Source organism: Ascaphus truei, chromosome 13 (assembly GCF_040206685.1).
Source record: "Ascaphus truei isolate aAscTru1 chromosome 13, aAscTru1.hap1, whole genome shotgun sequence".
Classification (NCBI taxonomy): domain Eukaryota; kingdom Metazoa; phylum Chordata; class Amphibia; order Anura; family Ascaphidae; genus Ascaphus; species Ascaphus truei.
Genome location: NC_134495.1, coordinates 46,054,610 through 46,070,055, shown reverse-complemented (window position 1 = coordinate 46,070,055; position 15,446 = coordinate 46,054,610). Strand labels below are relative to the sequence as shown.

Below are 15,446 nucleotides of genomic sequence, written 5' to 3'. Positions count from 1 at the left end.
ACAAAATAAAAGAATATATTATACCTTTGTGACCTACAATTTCAGTACTTACCCGGACACACCTTAATAATCACCTACCACACAGGTCCGCATTAGGATTACTGTGTTGAATCAGTACCAGTGGTTTAATAAAATCATCTGGCACACACTATTTACCTTGATCCAGAGCCAATATGGCTTTATTTATTTAGGATCAATTCACCTTCAGTACGTCGTTGGACAACTATTTTATATATGCTGTTTAATAAAGATTATGTTTTTAATTCATTCACTTATCTCCAGAGTGTGAACCTGAGTGCTATATTGGGTTCCTTCTCTCCTATGTCCACTACAGTTTACACCCAAAACACCGTTCATATTATCATCTAACTAAGGCTGCAGCAGGGGTTCCCCCACCATCTCTACAACCTATACTACTACTAAGTATAAGAGAAGTTATGGTCCGTGGGGATGGAAGGCTGGGTGAAGAGGCAGGGAATTACTCCATAGCCCAGTATGTCCAAGGAGAGACCACACAGCAGAAAAATGTCTTCCCAAAGTAAGTCTAAAAGCAATACAGCAAGGAAGGAAAGTTTAAATATTTTCTGCCCAATGGTTCCTTAAGTGCTTTTTAGACCTACAGGGACTGTCACGTATGGCACACCTGTGAGCATATGACCTGCATGGTGGACAAATGTGAATAATAAGCAACCTAGCTGAGCCACTTTTCAACTTCCGCAAAGGTCCCTCAAATTAACATTAAGTCTAAAAGCAATACAGCAAGGAAGGAAAGTTTAAATATTTTCTGCCCAATGGTTCCTTAAGTGCTTTTTAGACCTACAGGGACTGTCACGTATGGCACACCTGTGAGCATATGACCTGCATGGTGGACAAATGTGAATAATAAGCAACCTAGCTGAGCCACTTTTCAACTTCCGCAAAGGTCCCTCAAATTAACATTATCTCCCCTCAATCTGTCCCAACATATCATCTGTCATGAACAGCATGTGACTTATATATGCAACAAGGATTAATACATAAGGCTAAACTAGCCAACTTACTTTTCACCTCCACAAGTTACTTTATGAGTTATTAGTTACCCATACTCAGTTGCAATCTAATCTGCTGCCACCACCAAAGATAAATGCAAAAAAGTATGCACTCAACACACAAAAATTAGTTGTAGCAAAATGTGTCCGAAAAATGTACTTTACTCTCTACAAAGCATGCAACAGATCAATCAGAGACCAAAGCATTACTAATTCAAGTTTTGTTTTAATATAAAAAAAATACAGTGCTTAGATTAAAGAAAAAAGATTAATCTAAGAACATACAGTTACCATAAATGTACAGTAGATAGTTTCTTAAAATAACAGGCTAAAACGAACAGAAATCCCTATATAGTACTTTACCATATGTCATAGTTTCTTCCCATAGAGGTCACTAGAGAAGAAAATAATTCACGTGCTCTGATCTCAAAATACACCTCTGTTGAATTCTGATTTTCTATGCAAACATGCCTACATTTAGGCCCAGACCTTCTTGCATTGAAACACACATAAACCCCACCCCTTTCATCAAACAGTCCTCGTGACATTTAGACTTGAAAGGAAAAAAACTTTTCTTGTGATGTTTAAATGTTGTCTCAATATATAAAAGGTGTCATAAATTTGTGCCCATAATACTTGGACACACATGACTCATATCAATATGCTCAGACGAGATTGCTGAATGCAACAATACTACTTTTGACCGGCTTGCTCCTAAATTTGAGCGACAAATGGATATCTGTCCCTTGCCACCTCCTAAACATGAAGGGTTTGCCCTTATTACATACATCTTATTGCAACTGTTACGACTATCTATTAGTTATTCTTCAGAATAGATGACATTATATTTAATATAGCCCTCAGACTAAGTGGTGACCTGTTTGTCACTTCTCTTTTTGATGAACAGGGGATATTTAAAAAATGTAAGTATTTCCTTGAGGCTGACAGCCCATGATCTGGCTATTGTGTATAGCCTTTTAAACTATACTTTTTTCCCCCTTTAGTGGGCTGTCAGTAATAGCCTCCAGGTTAAGTCCTCTTTCTAGATAAACACAGACACAGGAAAGGTCTTGACCTGTCATAAAAACAATTCTTGTATTTTAACACAATTTGTAACTGATAACCCCTGAAGTACAAGATTGACTCAAATACTTAATATTCTCTGCCATTTTTATTACAGGGACATTTGGGGCATTTGCCCACATGGAACAGAAATGGGAAAATATGAGGGAATCCACACCAGAGGGGGTTAATGATTTCATAACCAAGGGTGCCACTTTGCACTGAGATCTAGGAGGCCTCATATCAGCAGGCGTGCAGCAACAAATGACAGCAGCCAGATACAGGACAGAGGAAACACTGCAGGGGACCTTTGGTGGATGTGAATAGGGGGATGATATACTGTCTACAAATACTCTATTGTAAATACATTTGTACTTCTATTGTGATCCAAAATGAAGGTGCCTGGTGGGCAAAGAGTCCACAGGCTGGTCATAATCTTTATTTAAGGGACTCTTCAATCACATAAGGATTTTAATGTCTGAAATTTTTGAGAGCAAAAATCCATGACTCTCCGTGACATTTTTAATGCTATATATTTATCTCTGTGGTGTCTCTGATGTTTAACATGCTGTGAACCTTGTCTAAAACATTTCTCACATTAGGAGCAATTAGTCTCTTTTGTGCGTGAAATTTCTGATGTTTAAAAAGGTGTGCATTCTGGGAAAAACATTTCCCACATTCCGAGCAAACAAATGGTTTATCTCCTGTGTGAATTCTCTGATGTTTAACAAGATTTGAGTTCTGAGAAAAACATTTTCCACATTCAGAGCAAACAAATGATTTCTCTCCTGTGTGAGTTATTTGATGTCTAACAAGATCTGACTTACGGAAAAAACATTTCCCACATTCCGCGCAAACAAATGGCTTTTGACCTGTGTGAATTACCCAATGTTTAACAAGATGTGACTTCTGGGAAAAACATTTCCCACATTCAGAGCAAACACATGGTGTCCCTAATGTGTGAATTCTCTGATGTTTAACAAGATTTGACCTGTAGAAAAAACATTTCCCACATTCAGAGCAAACAAATGACTTCTCTCCTGTGTGAATTATCCGATGTCTAACAAGATCTGATTTACGGAAAAAACATTTGCAACATTCCAAGCAAACAAATGGCTTCACTCCTGTGTGAATTATCTGATGTTTACCAAGTTGTGCATTTTGGGAGAAACATTTCCCACATTCAGAGCATACAAATGGTCTCTCTACTGTGTGAATTCTTTGATGTGTAACAAGATGTGAGTTATTGATAAAACATTTCCCGCATTCAGAGCAAACAAAGGGCTTTTCTCCTGTGTGAATTCTATGATGTTTAACAAGAGTTGAGCCGTGAGAAAAACATTTCCCACATTCAGAGCAACCAAATGGCTTCTTTCCTGTGTGAATTATCTGATGTCTAGCAAGATCTGACTTATGGGAAAAACATTTCCCACAATCAGAGCAAATGAATGGTTTCTCTCCTGTGTGAATTCTCTGATGCCTAGCAAGATCTGAGTTCTTGAAAAAACATTTCCCACATTCAGAGCATACACATCGTTTCTCTCCTGTGTGAATTCTCTGATGTGTAACAAGATTTGAGTTCTTCGAAAAACATTTCCCACATTTAGAGCAAGAAAATTGTTTCTCTGCTTTGTGAATTCTCTGATGTTTTAAAAAAACTGATTTGCAAGAGAAGTGTTTCCCACATTCAGAGCAAGGAAACAACTTCCCTCCCTTGTGAATTCTCTGATGTTTAACAAGAGCCGAGTTACTAGTAAAACATTTCTGACATTCAGAGCATTTATACAGCCTTTCTGTAGTGTGTGTTCTTTGGTGAATTGTATAAGCCGATTTATTATTAAAGTTTTTTCCACATTCACTGCACTTATACTTCATTACTAACAAGTTCTTGTGATTTTTTTGTGCATTAGTGTTGCCCTTGTCCCACTTCTTAATATGAGTAGATGCATATTCATGTTCTTTCAATGTATAAATGTGGGAAACTGTGGGATTTTCTTCTTCACATGAGCCTGATTCCTCAGCCATAATTCTTACATCTTTTCTCGATCTCTTACTTGGGTTATTTTGTCTCAAGTAATTTGCTCCTTGATCACTTTTTAAAACACTGTTATTATCTTCATTTAAACAAGCTGAAGAGCAGAGCAGAGAGGAGTGTGCCATCCTGCAGGTGTGCTTGGATTTATCTGTTGGAAATAAATGCACTGTGAGAAAATAAGTTAATTAATAGTATAAACATAATTAGCATTACAGGTTGAAAATATTAATTAATTTAAAACACGTCCCAAATTGCAATTGGAATATACTGTAAGCTCAAGTAGTACTGTTGCTAAAATTTTAAGCAACTCACGATACAGTGATCTCCCTGTACCTTTTGTTTCCACTTACCCTTCCTCATAGATTATAAAATCCATGGGACAGGTATCCTACTGTAATGATGCATGTTTATGTTTGTTATTTTATTGTTTTCATCCTCCAACTCTATCGTATAGTGCTACAGAATATGTTGGCATGCTATAAATAAATTAGATTAATAATAACATGTTTGTGGAGGCGGGGCCAAGAGATGGAAAAAGCAGCATGAACAGGAGAAAGGTGTGATCAGAGGAAGAAGAGAATTGTGCATATGTGTACTGTGTGTATCTGTTCTCCTTGTGTGTGTGTGTATCTATTCTCAAATGGTGTGTCTGTCGGTCATGTGTGCATCTGTCCTCCGGTTGTGTGTCCCCATATGTCCAGTGTATATCTGTACTCCTGTGGTGTGTGTCTGTCCTGCGTGTATCTATTCTCCTTTGGTGTGGGTCTCTGCCGGTCCTTTGTGTATTTGTTTTTCTAAAAATGAACAATTTTCTTTAGATTTACTGGAACACAGGGCTTTTAATTTCCAAACCCTTTCCACATCTGCACTTTACCTTTTCTCACCTACAGATGTAGAAAGACACACTTCCCATGCCCGCAAGAAGCTAGGTTTAAATCCCGGCAATTACTTTCATTTGGTGGGTTGGATGCGATTACTGTGACTGAGCTGCGAGAAAGCCATGACCGAAAAAAATTGAGTTTTAGCATTGGCTGTAGTACTCTGCAGTAATGATAGGCGGCGCTAGTGGGCTATTGTGTCTTTAATCTAAAAGCAATGTAACCCATCCCTTATTCCCATTAATTTCATATGATTTGATATCCCATTTATATCAATGTAACCAACTACTTACAGTATGCCCCTAAAAAACTTCACATGACTAAAAAGGATTCAACTTTCTTTTTATTAAGAGTACAGTAAATGACAATTTACAGATAAAAAAGATTATATATTGGAAGATTGATATTTAACCTCCATCTTCTTGTGTCATTTCACCTGTGAAACAATGAATGAACAAGTGCAAAATACATATACATAAAATATAATGAATATACTATTTCTGGGAAAGATGCAGCTTTTCACAAGTTATTGTCTCCCAACATCCACACAGTATAGCAGCAACAGGTCCAAAGCACAAACTTTCTCAGGATGTTACATGAAAAAACAGAAAAATATACAGTATAGTGCAAAAACATTTAGGTCAAGAATGGGAACGGTCCAAAATTATGACATTTCCACTCCAGTGCTATATGGGAATATTAAATTATTTTCAAACACAAAAGTGGACTCAGACAGGATATTTATCTGTGTATGGGTGCAGGGCAGGATGTCTTTATATATGAAGGAGAGAGTATAGAAACATGGTGCAAATAACATTTTATTAATAAAAACACATACTGTATAACAGGGCAGTGGAAAGACAATCGCATGCTCCCAAGGAATAAAAAGCATCTAGACCACCCAGGGTCTGAAGACTGTCTGTCCCCAGGCTTCACCCCAGCATGCAACAACCCACTTGTCTTCCTATCTCAGGGTGGAGCAGAGAGGCGGAGCAGATCACACTCTCGCGTTGTCACGTTGTGCTCACCACAAACAAGGCGTGACAGCGGGGCCGAGGTGGGGATGGATATAAACACCACCCACAGCCGTGTGGGCGCATCTGGGGTGTAGGTTGGTCAAGGTAGCCTGGTCTGGGTTGGAAAGGTACGGATTGTCGATATACTTGCCGGGGTCTGGATTGGAGAGGTACCCATCATTGCAGGTACTATTAGCCGGAGTCCGTGTTGGATAGAGGAGAATAGTCGTAGTACGTAGTATGGGTGCCGAGATCAGGGTTGGAGAGGTTCGGTTTGTTGTAGTGAGCCGGGGTCAGGAGTCAGAAGAGCGGAGTCCAAAACAAGCCGGGTCATTAACAGAGAGCTGCGAACAAGAGGACAAGACAAGACTGCAAGGCTAGGAAGCAATGAACACAATGGAACATTGAATTATGTTTCCCCCCCAATTTGCCAGTGGGGCAGCTGAGCATAAATAGGAGAGAGCAACCAATGAGAAACCTGTAGCATGGAGGTGCGTCAACAGTGAGGATTGTGGTTGGTGAATCCGGAGTATGAAATCAGGTGAGATGAGGATTCATGACTAGGTCAGAGGAGAGACCTGTGTGCACCACATGCGTGTCACATGCCCCCGACGTCGGCGCGAGAATGCAAGCTGGAGGCAGAGGAAGGGGCATTAAGCCCGGTGCAGGGTGTGCACGTGCGAGGAGTTTGCCGGGTGGTCCCAGAAGGAGAGGCGGAACCAGGAGAGGCAGAAGCAGGGGAGGTGGGAGCCTCTGCAGTGAGCAGAGGTGAGTGGGGAGCGTGCCGAAAGCGGCGTGACTCCCCGATCGTTACACGTGTTAGTGCAGGCAAATAGAGCACAAAAGCGGACACCTCTCACAAGTCCAGTACAGTGATGTAAAGTCACCCTACGTGTTTCACTCATTAATTAGCTTCCTCAGGGTTTATAATCTCATCCAAACCAGGACAAGTGTTAATTTTTAAAGTCAATGCATGTTGTCACGTTGCAATTATAAGTATCAAATGCAAAACAGATGCAATACAATGGACACAATGAAGTAATCAGCATCAATGGCGTACAGATTGTGTAATGCTTGCAATTGAAAAAAACAAATGCAAAACATATGCAATTTAATCAAACATAATCACGTACTGTATCAATATGAGTGGGATAAAAATAATTGTATGATGTTCTCTAAGAAACAAACATATATTAGCCACAGGCAGAATCACAATTTGATACATTGCATATACATATTTAAAATGTCATTGAGCGTGTTTCACTTTCAAACACTAAGATGATAAACTACCGTATTTCCTCGATTGTAAGACGCCACCGATTGTAAGATGCACCATCGATTTGGCCCTTACAATCAAGGAAAATTACTTTTTCACTTTCCAAGTTTCAGGAGAGGTCCCATGTCAGCAGAGAATGAAGCGGGCGGCGGCAGCAGGAGAGGTCCCACGTCTGCAGATGGTTGAAGATGGACAGTCTGCAGGTGAATGAAGATAAGAAGACAGTGGGCGGGTGTGTTGTGGTGGCAGGAGATCATAATAGCAGGAGAGCTGAGCAGGAGCAGAGTGGCGTAGGGGAACGGCTTGGGAGGTGCACACAGTTACACTGGAAGTTGACCGGTGTCTGACTTCCGGTTACAGTGTGCACCTCCCATGCCGTTCCCCTATGCTGCTCTGCTCCTGCTCAGCTCTCCTGCTATTATGATCTCCTGCTGCCCCCACCGCACATCCGCCCGCCATCTTCTTATCTTCATTCCCCTGCAGACTTGGGACCTTTCCTGCTGTACTCCCGCCACTCACCCTCCACGAACCCGGCACACTCCCGCCCCCCGCTTTATCCTCCGCGGACATGGGACCTCTACTGAAACGTGGTGAGTGAAAAGATGGGGTTAGTACTGTAGACACTTTGTTTTATTTAAAAAAAAATTAATACATCGATTCTAAGACGCACTGCGATTTAAGGCATGTGAAAATCAGTAAAAAGGTGCGTCTTAGAATTGAGGAAATAGGGTAATAAAAATCAGTATGAAGAACATTACTTAGTAAAAGGCTATTAATTGCCTATTTGGGTATCCAGAAGGATAGGTTTACTAATTTTAAATTAAAAAAAAAAAAGAAAAAGGAAATGCTTCATTTACATTTTAAAATAGGATGACAAATGTGATAAAAATGGATATAAATAAAGAGAAGGAAAAATAGGACAATTCTGAAAAGTGAACAAAAATAAAAGCTAAATAAGAAATTAATTTAAATCTATAGCAATATTAAGACTGAGGTTGCAAAGTGGGTAATTTATGAATCCAAAAGGATACTGCTGTGAGATAGTTTTAATTTTATTTCCACCCCACCCAATGGTATTGCTCAGAATATATTACTAAATAAACCAAATCACTAGATTCAGAATTATGGCACTTTTTGAAGTGTGATGATACACTAAGTGAATCTAAACCATTTGTTATATTCCTAATGTGTTCTATTATCCTAACGCGCAGAAGACTGATAGTACATCTTATGTACAGATGCAGTCACATACATTTAGAGTTTTCCCTGCAGCTCAAATGCAGTCTGACCACAGCCAGATCACAGTTTCCCCAGGGCCAAAACTCAGAACATTACTTGCCCCTAAGGCTAAGGCCCCGTTGCACGCGTCCACACGGCTGTCTTGCTTGCCGGCGGCGCGTGCAACTCACTGCACCACGATCTGCGGTCTGCAGGAAACTTTTCCGGCGCGAGGGGGCGGGGGGAAAGAGCGTGGCCAAAACGGGTGGGAGGCGCGGCCATGACGTGAGGGGGCGGGACTGCCTGTCAGCCGTTCAGTCCCTCAACTCCTCAGCCGTTCAGCCCCTCAACTCCTCACACACAGACAGGCACTCACGCACTCAGGCACACATACAGACAGGCACACACACAGACAGGGACGCACACAGGCAGGCACTCACGCACTCAGGCACGCACACAGACAGGCACTCATGCACTCGGGCACACACACAGCCGAACGCACAAAACAGACACAAAAGCAGCTCTCCTCCCCTCCTCCCCATTGGCTGACTTGCGTACCATGTGACGCGTCAGTGCTGAAAAGCACAATTCGGATGTAGCTCCAGCAGGCTGACGCGTCACAGTACGCAGTCAGCCCTGCCGGACGGGGGCAAGAACCATTCGATTAAGGGTCTGGTGGCCCGCGGCCGCGCGCGCCGCAGGCTGCAGCGGGTTCGCAGCCTAAGGGTTAACACAGCTAGAGTCCCTGCTAGTGAATGGGAGTCCCATTCGGAAGCAGGCCCCCCACTTTGTTAATACTGATAGGATATCCCCCCCATGCGCTGTACTTGGCTGTGATCAGGCCACACTTGTGCTGCGGTTCATCTGCAGTAAGTGCAGGGCAGGGTGGAGATAAACCAGGCTGCATCTTTATTGTAATCCATAAGAGCATATTATTTATCAAATGTTTTACCAGGAAGTAATACATTGAGAGTTACCTCTAGTTTTCCAGTATTTCCTGGGCATAGAGTTATGACAAAAACATACAGCTGAACCCCGTTATAACACGGTCCTTGGGGGCCACAGAATGAGACCGCATTATAACCGTTAAAATTTCGCCGCGTGATACAGGCATCAAGATCTCTCTCCTCTTCGAAGCTGTCGGCTCTCTTACGCGGTGTCGCAGAGGAGGGTCACAACACACACCCCCTACACTTTTTTTTTTTTTAAACATTCAATTCAATGCTTTATTGATAACGGAGACATACAGACACTTACACCATGTGAGAATTGAACATTAATACATTTTAAATAATACACATGCAGGGATCGAACTCAGGACATATACTGGTATCAATGCTTTACCTCTACACCACAGGCATGGTGTGACAAGACAGACCCTATAAATATATTTATCCGCTACAGCACATTGCCACAGTGTACTATGTAAATGTTAAGTTTGTTTCTAGAGTCTGTGACATGACACAGTCCCTGTGGTGTAGAGGTACATAATTGATCTTGCATATGAAAGGTCCTCGGTTCGATTCCTGTATGATATGGTATAATTTATAAATTATATATAAAAAAAAAATAATAAATTATTATTTTATTTTTATTATATTGTATAATTGATAAATGTTTATGAATCGAACCCAGGACCTTTAATATACTGGTACCATTCTCTACCTCTACACCAATGGACTGCTTTGTGTACTATGTATATGTTAAGTTTGTTTTTAGAGTCTACGCCACAGGGATTGTGTGATGTCACAGACTCTAATAACAAACTTAACATAGTAAACAGTGCAGTCCATTGCAATTCGCTGTTACCTCTGTAGAAGAGGTGAAACATTGATTCCAGTATATGGCAGGTCCTGAGTTCGATCCCTGCATGTGTAATATATAAAATGTATTAATTTTCAATTTCCACATGGTGTAGGTGTGTGTATCTGTCTGTTTGCAATGAAGCATTGATTTGAATGTTTAAAAAAAAATTCCCACATGATGTAGGAGGGTGTGTGTTGTGTCATGTGACACTCCTCTGCGACGCCGCGCACTAGCTGCAGAGAGAGCATGTGCACACAGCCCTGCGAGGAGAGAGCCAACAGCTGCAAAGAGGAGGGGGATCGAAAATGGAGGTTTTCAAATCGAGAGCCACGCTCAGACGGTGTTATAAGCGATTCGCATTGTAGCGGATTGTGCTATAACGGGGTTGAGCTGTAGTTACGAGTGAAAAGGGTTATACAGTATATTATATACAAGTCATTGCATACACAGAGATAATATATCTAATAGGATATCTAATAGGCGTATGTAACAGTTACAGACCAGATTAATATGTGAGACAGCTTTAGTTTTAAAAGAATTTGGACTGGTGGTGGTAGTGAATCTCTGGTAGACTGTTCCAGTTGTGGGGTGCCCGGTAAGAGAAGGAGGAACGTCCGGATACTTTGTTGAGCCTTGGGACCATGAACAGTCTTTTGAGTCAGATCTCAGATAAGTGCTGTATGTGGTAGGGGTGAGGAGATTGTCCAGATAGGCAGGTAGCTTGCCCAGAAAGTATTTTAAGGCAAGGCAGGAGAGTTGAAATTTGGGACTAGACTCAAGTGATAAGCAATCTAGTTCTTTGAGCATTTCACAGTGATGTGTGTTGTAATTGCATTGGAGGACAAAGCTGCATATTGAGTTGTAGAGGTTATCAAGTTTGCCAAGGTCAGTTTGGGGTGCTATGCCATATACTATGTCCCCATACTCTATAATTGGCATCAACATCTGCTGTGCAATGCACTTTCTAACTTTCTAACCATGTTTCTGAGGCTGTGGGCAGAGAGGATCCCTCTTACATGTTTGGTGGTCCTGTCCAGTTTTGACCCCCCTGTGGTGGCAAATATTTTACTTAATCAATTTCCTAGGAGACACACAGATGGTCCCTGACCCATGGCTAGCCCTATTGGGCAGACCCCCTCCCAATGTTCCCAGGCACAGATATAAATTAATGCTACATATCTTACTGGCTGCTAGATGTTCCATAGCTGCGTGTTGGAATAAGTAGACTAGCCCGGGATTAATATCCATCAAACGCAGGTTATGGCATACCCTGAAAATGGAGCGTATCACGGCATATCTAAGAGAGAAATCCCATAAATTTGCTGAGGTGTGGAAACCATGGTTGTCACAGGAGGGTGGCATGGGCCTAGACCCAGAGCTAGCAATGCTGTAAAAATTGTTCTGATGCTTCGGAAGGATCTAAACCGAGAGGAGATTTAGGAGATAGGAATAGGACGAGATGCTGAGATGTAATTCTGAGAATACTGTGATAATTTCCCCTACCCCCTCCAGTTGATAGTTGCTGTGTTCTAACCCTTATTGTTGCCCCCAGACCCCCCTCCATCCCGTGAGTGACTGACGTATGCGATTTTTGTACAACACTACAAATATGAATGTTCAGTAAGGTGAGCTACCTACTGTATGTGAATAAACGAATGCCGAAGTACTGTAATGCGTAACAATTTCCCCTACCCTTTTTCCCTTCTGTACCCCAATTTTACAATAAAGAAATCTATGTTTAAAAAAAGACGACTAAAAAAGGAGGTTCAGGGAACTTACCAACAGGGAATTTTACCAAGGTACACAAAATGTAATCAGATTCCCATTTTAAACATTCCACTAGATTAATAATTTGAGTGAAATCTCTTAAATATGAAGGCAATTTTATAGCATTTTCCTGCAAAAATGTGTCAATGTGGTGTGATAGAGTAGAAGTAGTTGAATTTATACCCGAAATAAATCGATCTGCCTGGTGGACGGGTAAGATGTTTATGGATTTTTGGTAAAAAAGTTACATATTGGTATCCTTGGAAATGGGTTTAAAAGAAATTGAAATTTATTGTCATGATTTATCCCCCAATTTTTTACTTTGTTTAAAAGTAAATCTAATTTCATCTGGAATTGTTTGGTAGGATCTGTTTTGTGTATATAAGATAAGTACTGTTAGCACTATCTGAACAAGCTCCTTACCCCTATCACATCCATCACTTATCATCTGAGATCTGACTCCAAAAGACTGTTCATGGTCCCTAGGTTCAGCAAAGTACCTGTCACTCCTCCTCTTACTGTGCACCCAAAACTGGAACAACCTACCGAAAACTCTCACATCCACCACCAGTCTAAGTTCTTTCAAAACTACGGCTGTCTCACATTTTAATCTGGTCTGTAATTGTTACATACACCTATAATATTTATTATCTCTAACTGTGCATGCAATGTCTTGTATATAATTTATACCCTGTTCACTCATGTAACTGTATTTGTAACCATATATTATTTGTCTTAACTCTGTGCCCAGGACATACTTGAAAACGAGAGGTAACTGGTAAAATATTTTATAAATAAATAAACTACGGATTCTAAAGCCTCTTCCAAATAACATGGTCTGTTCATCACTACATTGCTACCCCTTTGTCTGCTGGTTTAACAACCACACTTTAATTTTTAGCCAGTTTGTTCATTGATTTAACTTCTTTGAAGGATATATTCTTTTTAATTTAAAATTTTTCCTTTGTAAGTGTATCAAAGTCACTGACTATAAGATGGGAAGACTTTTTAAAGAAGTATGATTAAACTCTTCAGATTGGGTTCCTACACTGGTTATGTTCACTTGTACTCTAGGTAAATCAAAATCCCACTTCACAAATTCTCTTAATGGTAAATTTATGCATAAATGTATTAGTGTCCACAAACAGTTTGAAAGAATTAGGCCCTAAATTTGGTGCAGATGCAGGCCCTTCGATAAAACTTACAATTCTTCCTTAGTCAAGTTGATATCACTAATATTCCAAATACCACTTGTCTTAATTATTAGTCTCCTTTTGCTTATTAGATTTTCCTCCTCATGTTCCTTTCCTGAATTTTCTTCTATTTCCCTCCTCATGGGGAATGCATTAAAATTCTCCCTGAGAGGAGAGAACGTGTTGTGATGTATCCATTTGGACAATGGTTTGCTCCACGGACAGACTTTTTCTTTCCTGAATTTTGTGGCATTCTCTTCTACCAAAGATAAAGAGTCGTTCCCCCCTATGATCGTATTTATCATTTTTATATGGAGTGGGTGGGGGAGGAGACAAATATTCTCTATTATTATATCTCATTCTCATTTGTTCTATTTTGCTGATGATTACAATTATTTGGATGTTTCCTATAATGGGTTGGTTCATGGCCAAATCTGTAATTGTCAGATTATTATTACTTCTAAAGTGATTGTGATGTTTCTGTCTCATTGGAGGACAGATAGGAGTTTCATTTTCCTCCTCCAATATCCTGTGTCTATTAGTGTGTGTCCCTCTTTATCCCCACACATTACTATTATTTTCAATAGACCGATGACGGCTTGCATCTGCAGATTGAGGTTTGGACCAATTTCTTACTCTATCTAGATCAGTGGTTTCCAACCTTTTGTTCGTTATGGAACCCCAGAATTCAACAGTTAAATTCTGGGGAACCCCAACCCTGGCCCCTTCCCCACTTACCCCCACATCTCTCGTAATCATCCCCTCACCTCCCGTCTCTCCCTCCCCTCAGCCCCTGTCTCTTGTCATCCCCTATTACCCCCGTCTCTCCCCCTTACACAAATACACACTCACCTCTCCCCCCCTAACTCACACAGACAATCTTCCTCCACCCCCCCACACAAACACACTCTCCCCCCCACACACAAACACAGTGTATCTTTAAGGGAGCTGGGCTCTCACGCTGATGCTTCCTCTCCCTCCTATCAGCTGGAAATTGACGGCAGCAGCAGGAAGAGGAAAGATAGTAGTGACTGGGCGGCTGCTGCTGAACTCGGGAGCCACCGGGTCACTGCTATGTGGGGTTGCCGCCATGCTGCCAGCTCTGGGAAGCTGGGAGAGTTGTCCCGGTTCTCACTCCCTGTCGGCCGCGGAACCTCTGGGGTGCTAAACCCCGGTTGAAAATCCCTGATCTGGATCATAATCCTCTTTACCTCTTTCAAACTGTCTCTGTTTAACTGAAATCACATTCTCTTGCAATTTTTTAACACGTGACTGTAATGGACAAAAATCGAAATGGAGGGTATAAAGATTGTGTACTCACAAAGAATTGACTTCATTGCCCACCACCTAATCTAAAACATAACCTTTAATACAGAAAAGGGACTCATAAAACATATCCCTGTATTGTATGTGTAAACAGTAATTAAAAAATGCATATAGTGAAGAAAAAAATGAAACTCAAGCTGCAGAATGAACTCACAGATAAAATCATAAAGTTTGAACATATCCACAAATCTAATCCCTCCTAAAACTGCTATCCCAAACCAGAGCGGACCTAAAGCAAACCCAACTCGAAGAAGTTGGACCAACCAAAAGTTTTTTGACAAGGGCAACAAGGCAGACAGATTACTAGCTACTAAACTTAGAGGGGTCCGGATCAAATCCCAAATCTTCAAAATCCGCACTAAAAACGGACAGGGCACCTACTGTATATAGAGAAGGAGATATCCCAAGAATTCGCAAAATTTTACTCAGACTTATACAATCTACATCCCCCAGACCGAGAACCCGTCAACCTTGAGATAATAGCGCAATACCTCGCGCAATGTAACCTTCCCTCTCTCTCGGAAGAGGAGCTAGAAGGCCTAAATAAACAAATTTCCCAGGAAGAGCTAGCTGGAGCCATTAAATCCCTCAAATTACCCAAAACACCCGGCCCTGATGGATTTTCCAATATCTATTATAAAACATTCATGTTAACTCTGACCCCCTATCTGCTCGATATGTTTAACTCCTTTCTGGCGGGCGATCCAATCCCCTCTACAATCTCCTCAGCAAATTTAGCCATCATCTACAAGGAAGGTAGAAACCCACTGTTGTGTGGGAATTATAGACCAATTTCCCTTCTCAACACGGATCTCAAGATCTACAGCAAGATCTTAGCAAA

The 15,446-nt window shown here is 41.0% G+C and overlaps 1 protein-coding gene across 3 annotated transcripts in view; it reads right to left on the bottom strand.

The window, feature by feature from the left end:
• Positions 1-1,290: 1,290 nt before the first annotated feature.
• Positions 1,291-15,446, bottom strand: part of LOC142465282 (uncharacterized) — a 44,486-nt gene continuing 30,330 nt past the window's right edge. For 2 of the 3 annotated variants that reach the window (XM_075569294.1, XM_075569293.1), the window contains exon 5: positions 1,291-4,291. In XM_075569294.1, coding sequence (XP_075425409.1) covers positions 2,619-4,291 — 1,673 coding nt within the window. In that variant the 3' untranslated portion in view covers positions 1,291-2,618. The remainder of the gene's footprint in view (positions 4,292-15,446) is intronic. The other variant, XM_075569295.1, reaches the window with a different exon arrangement.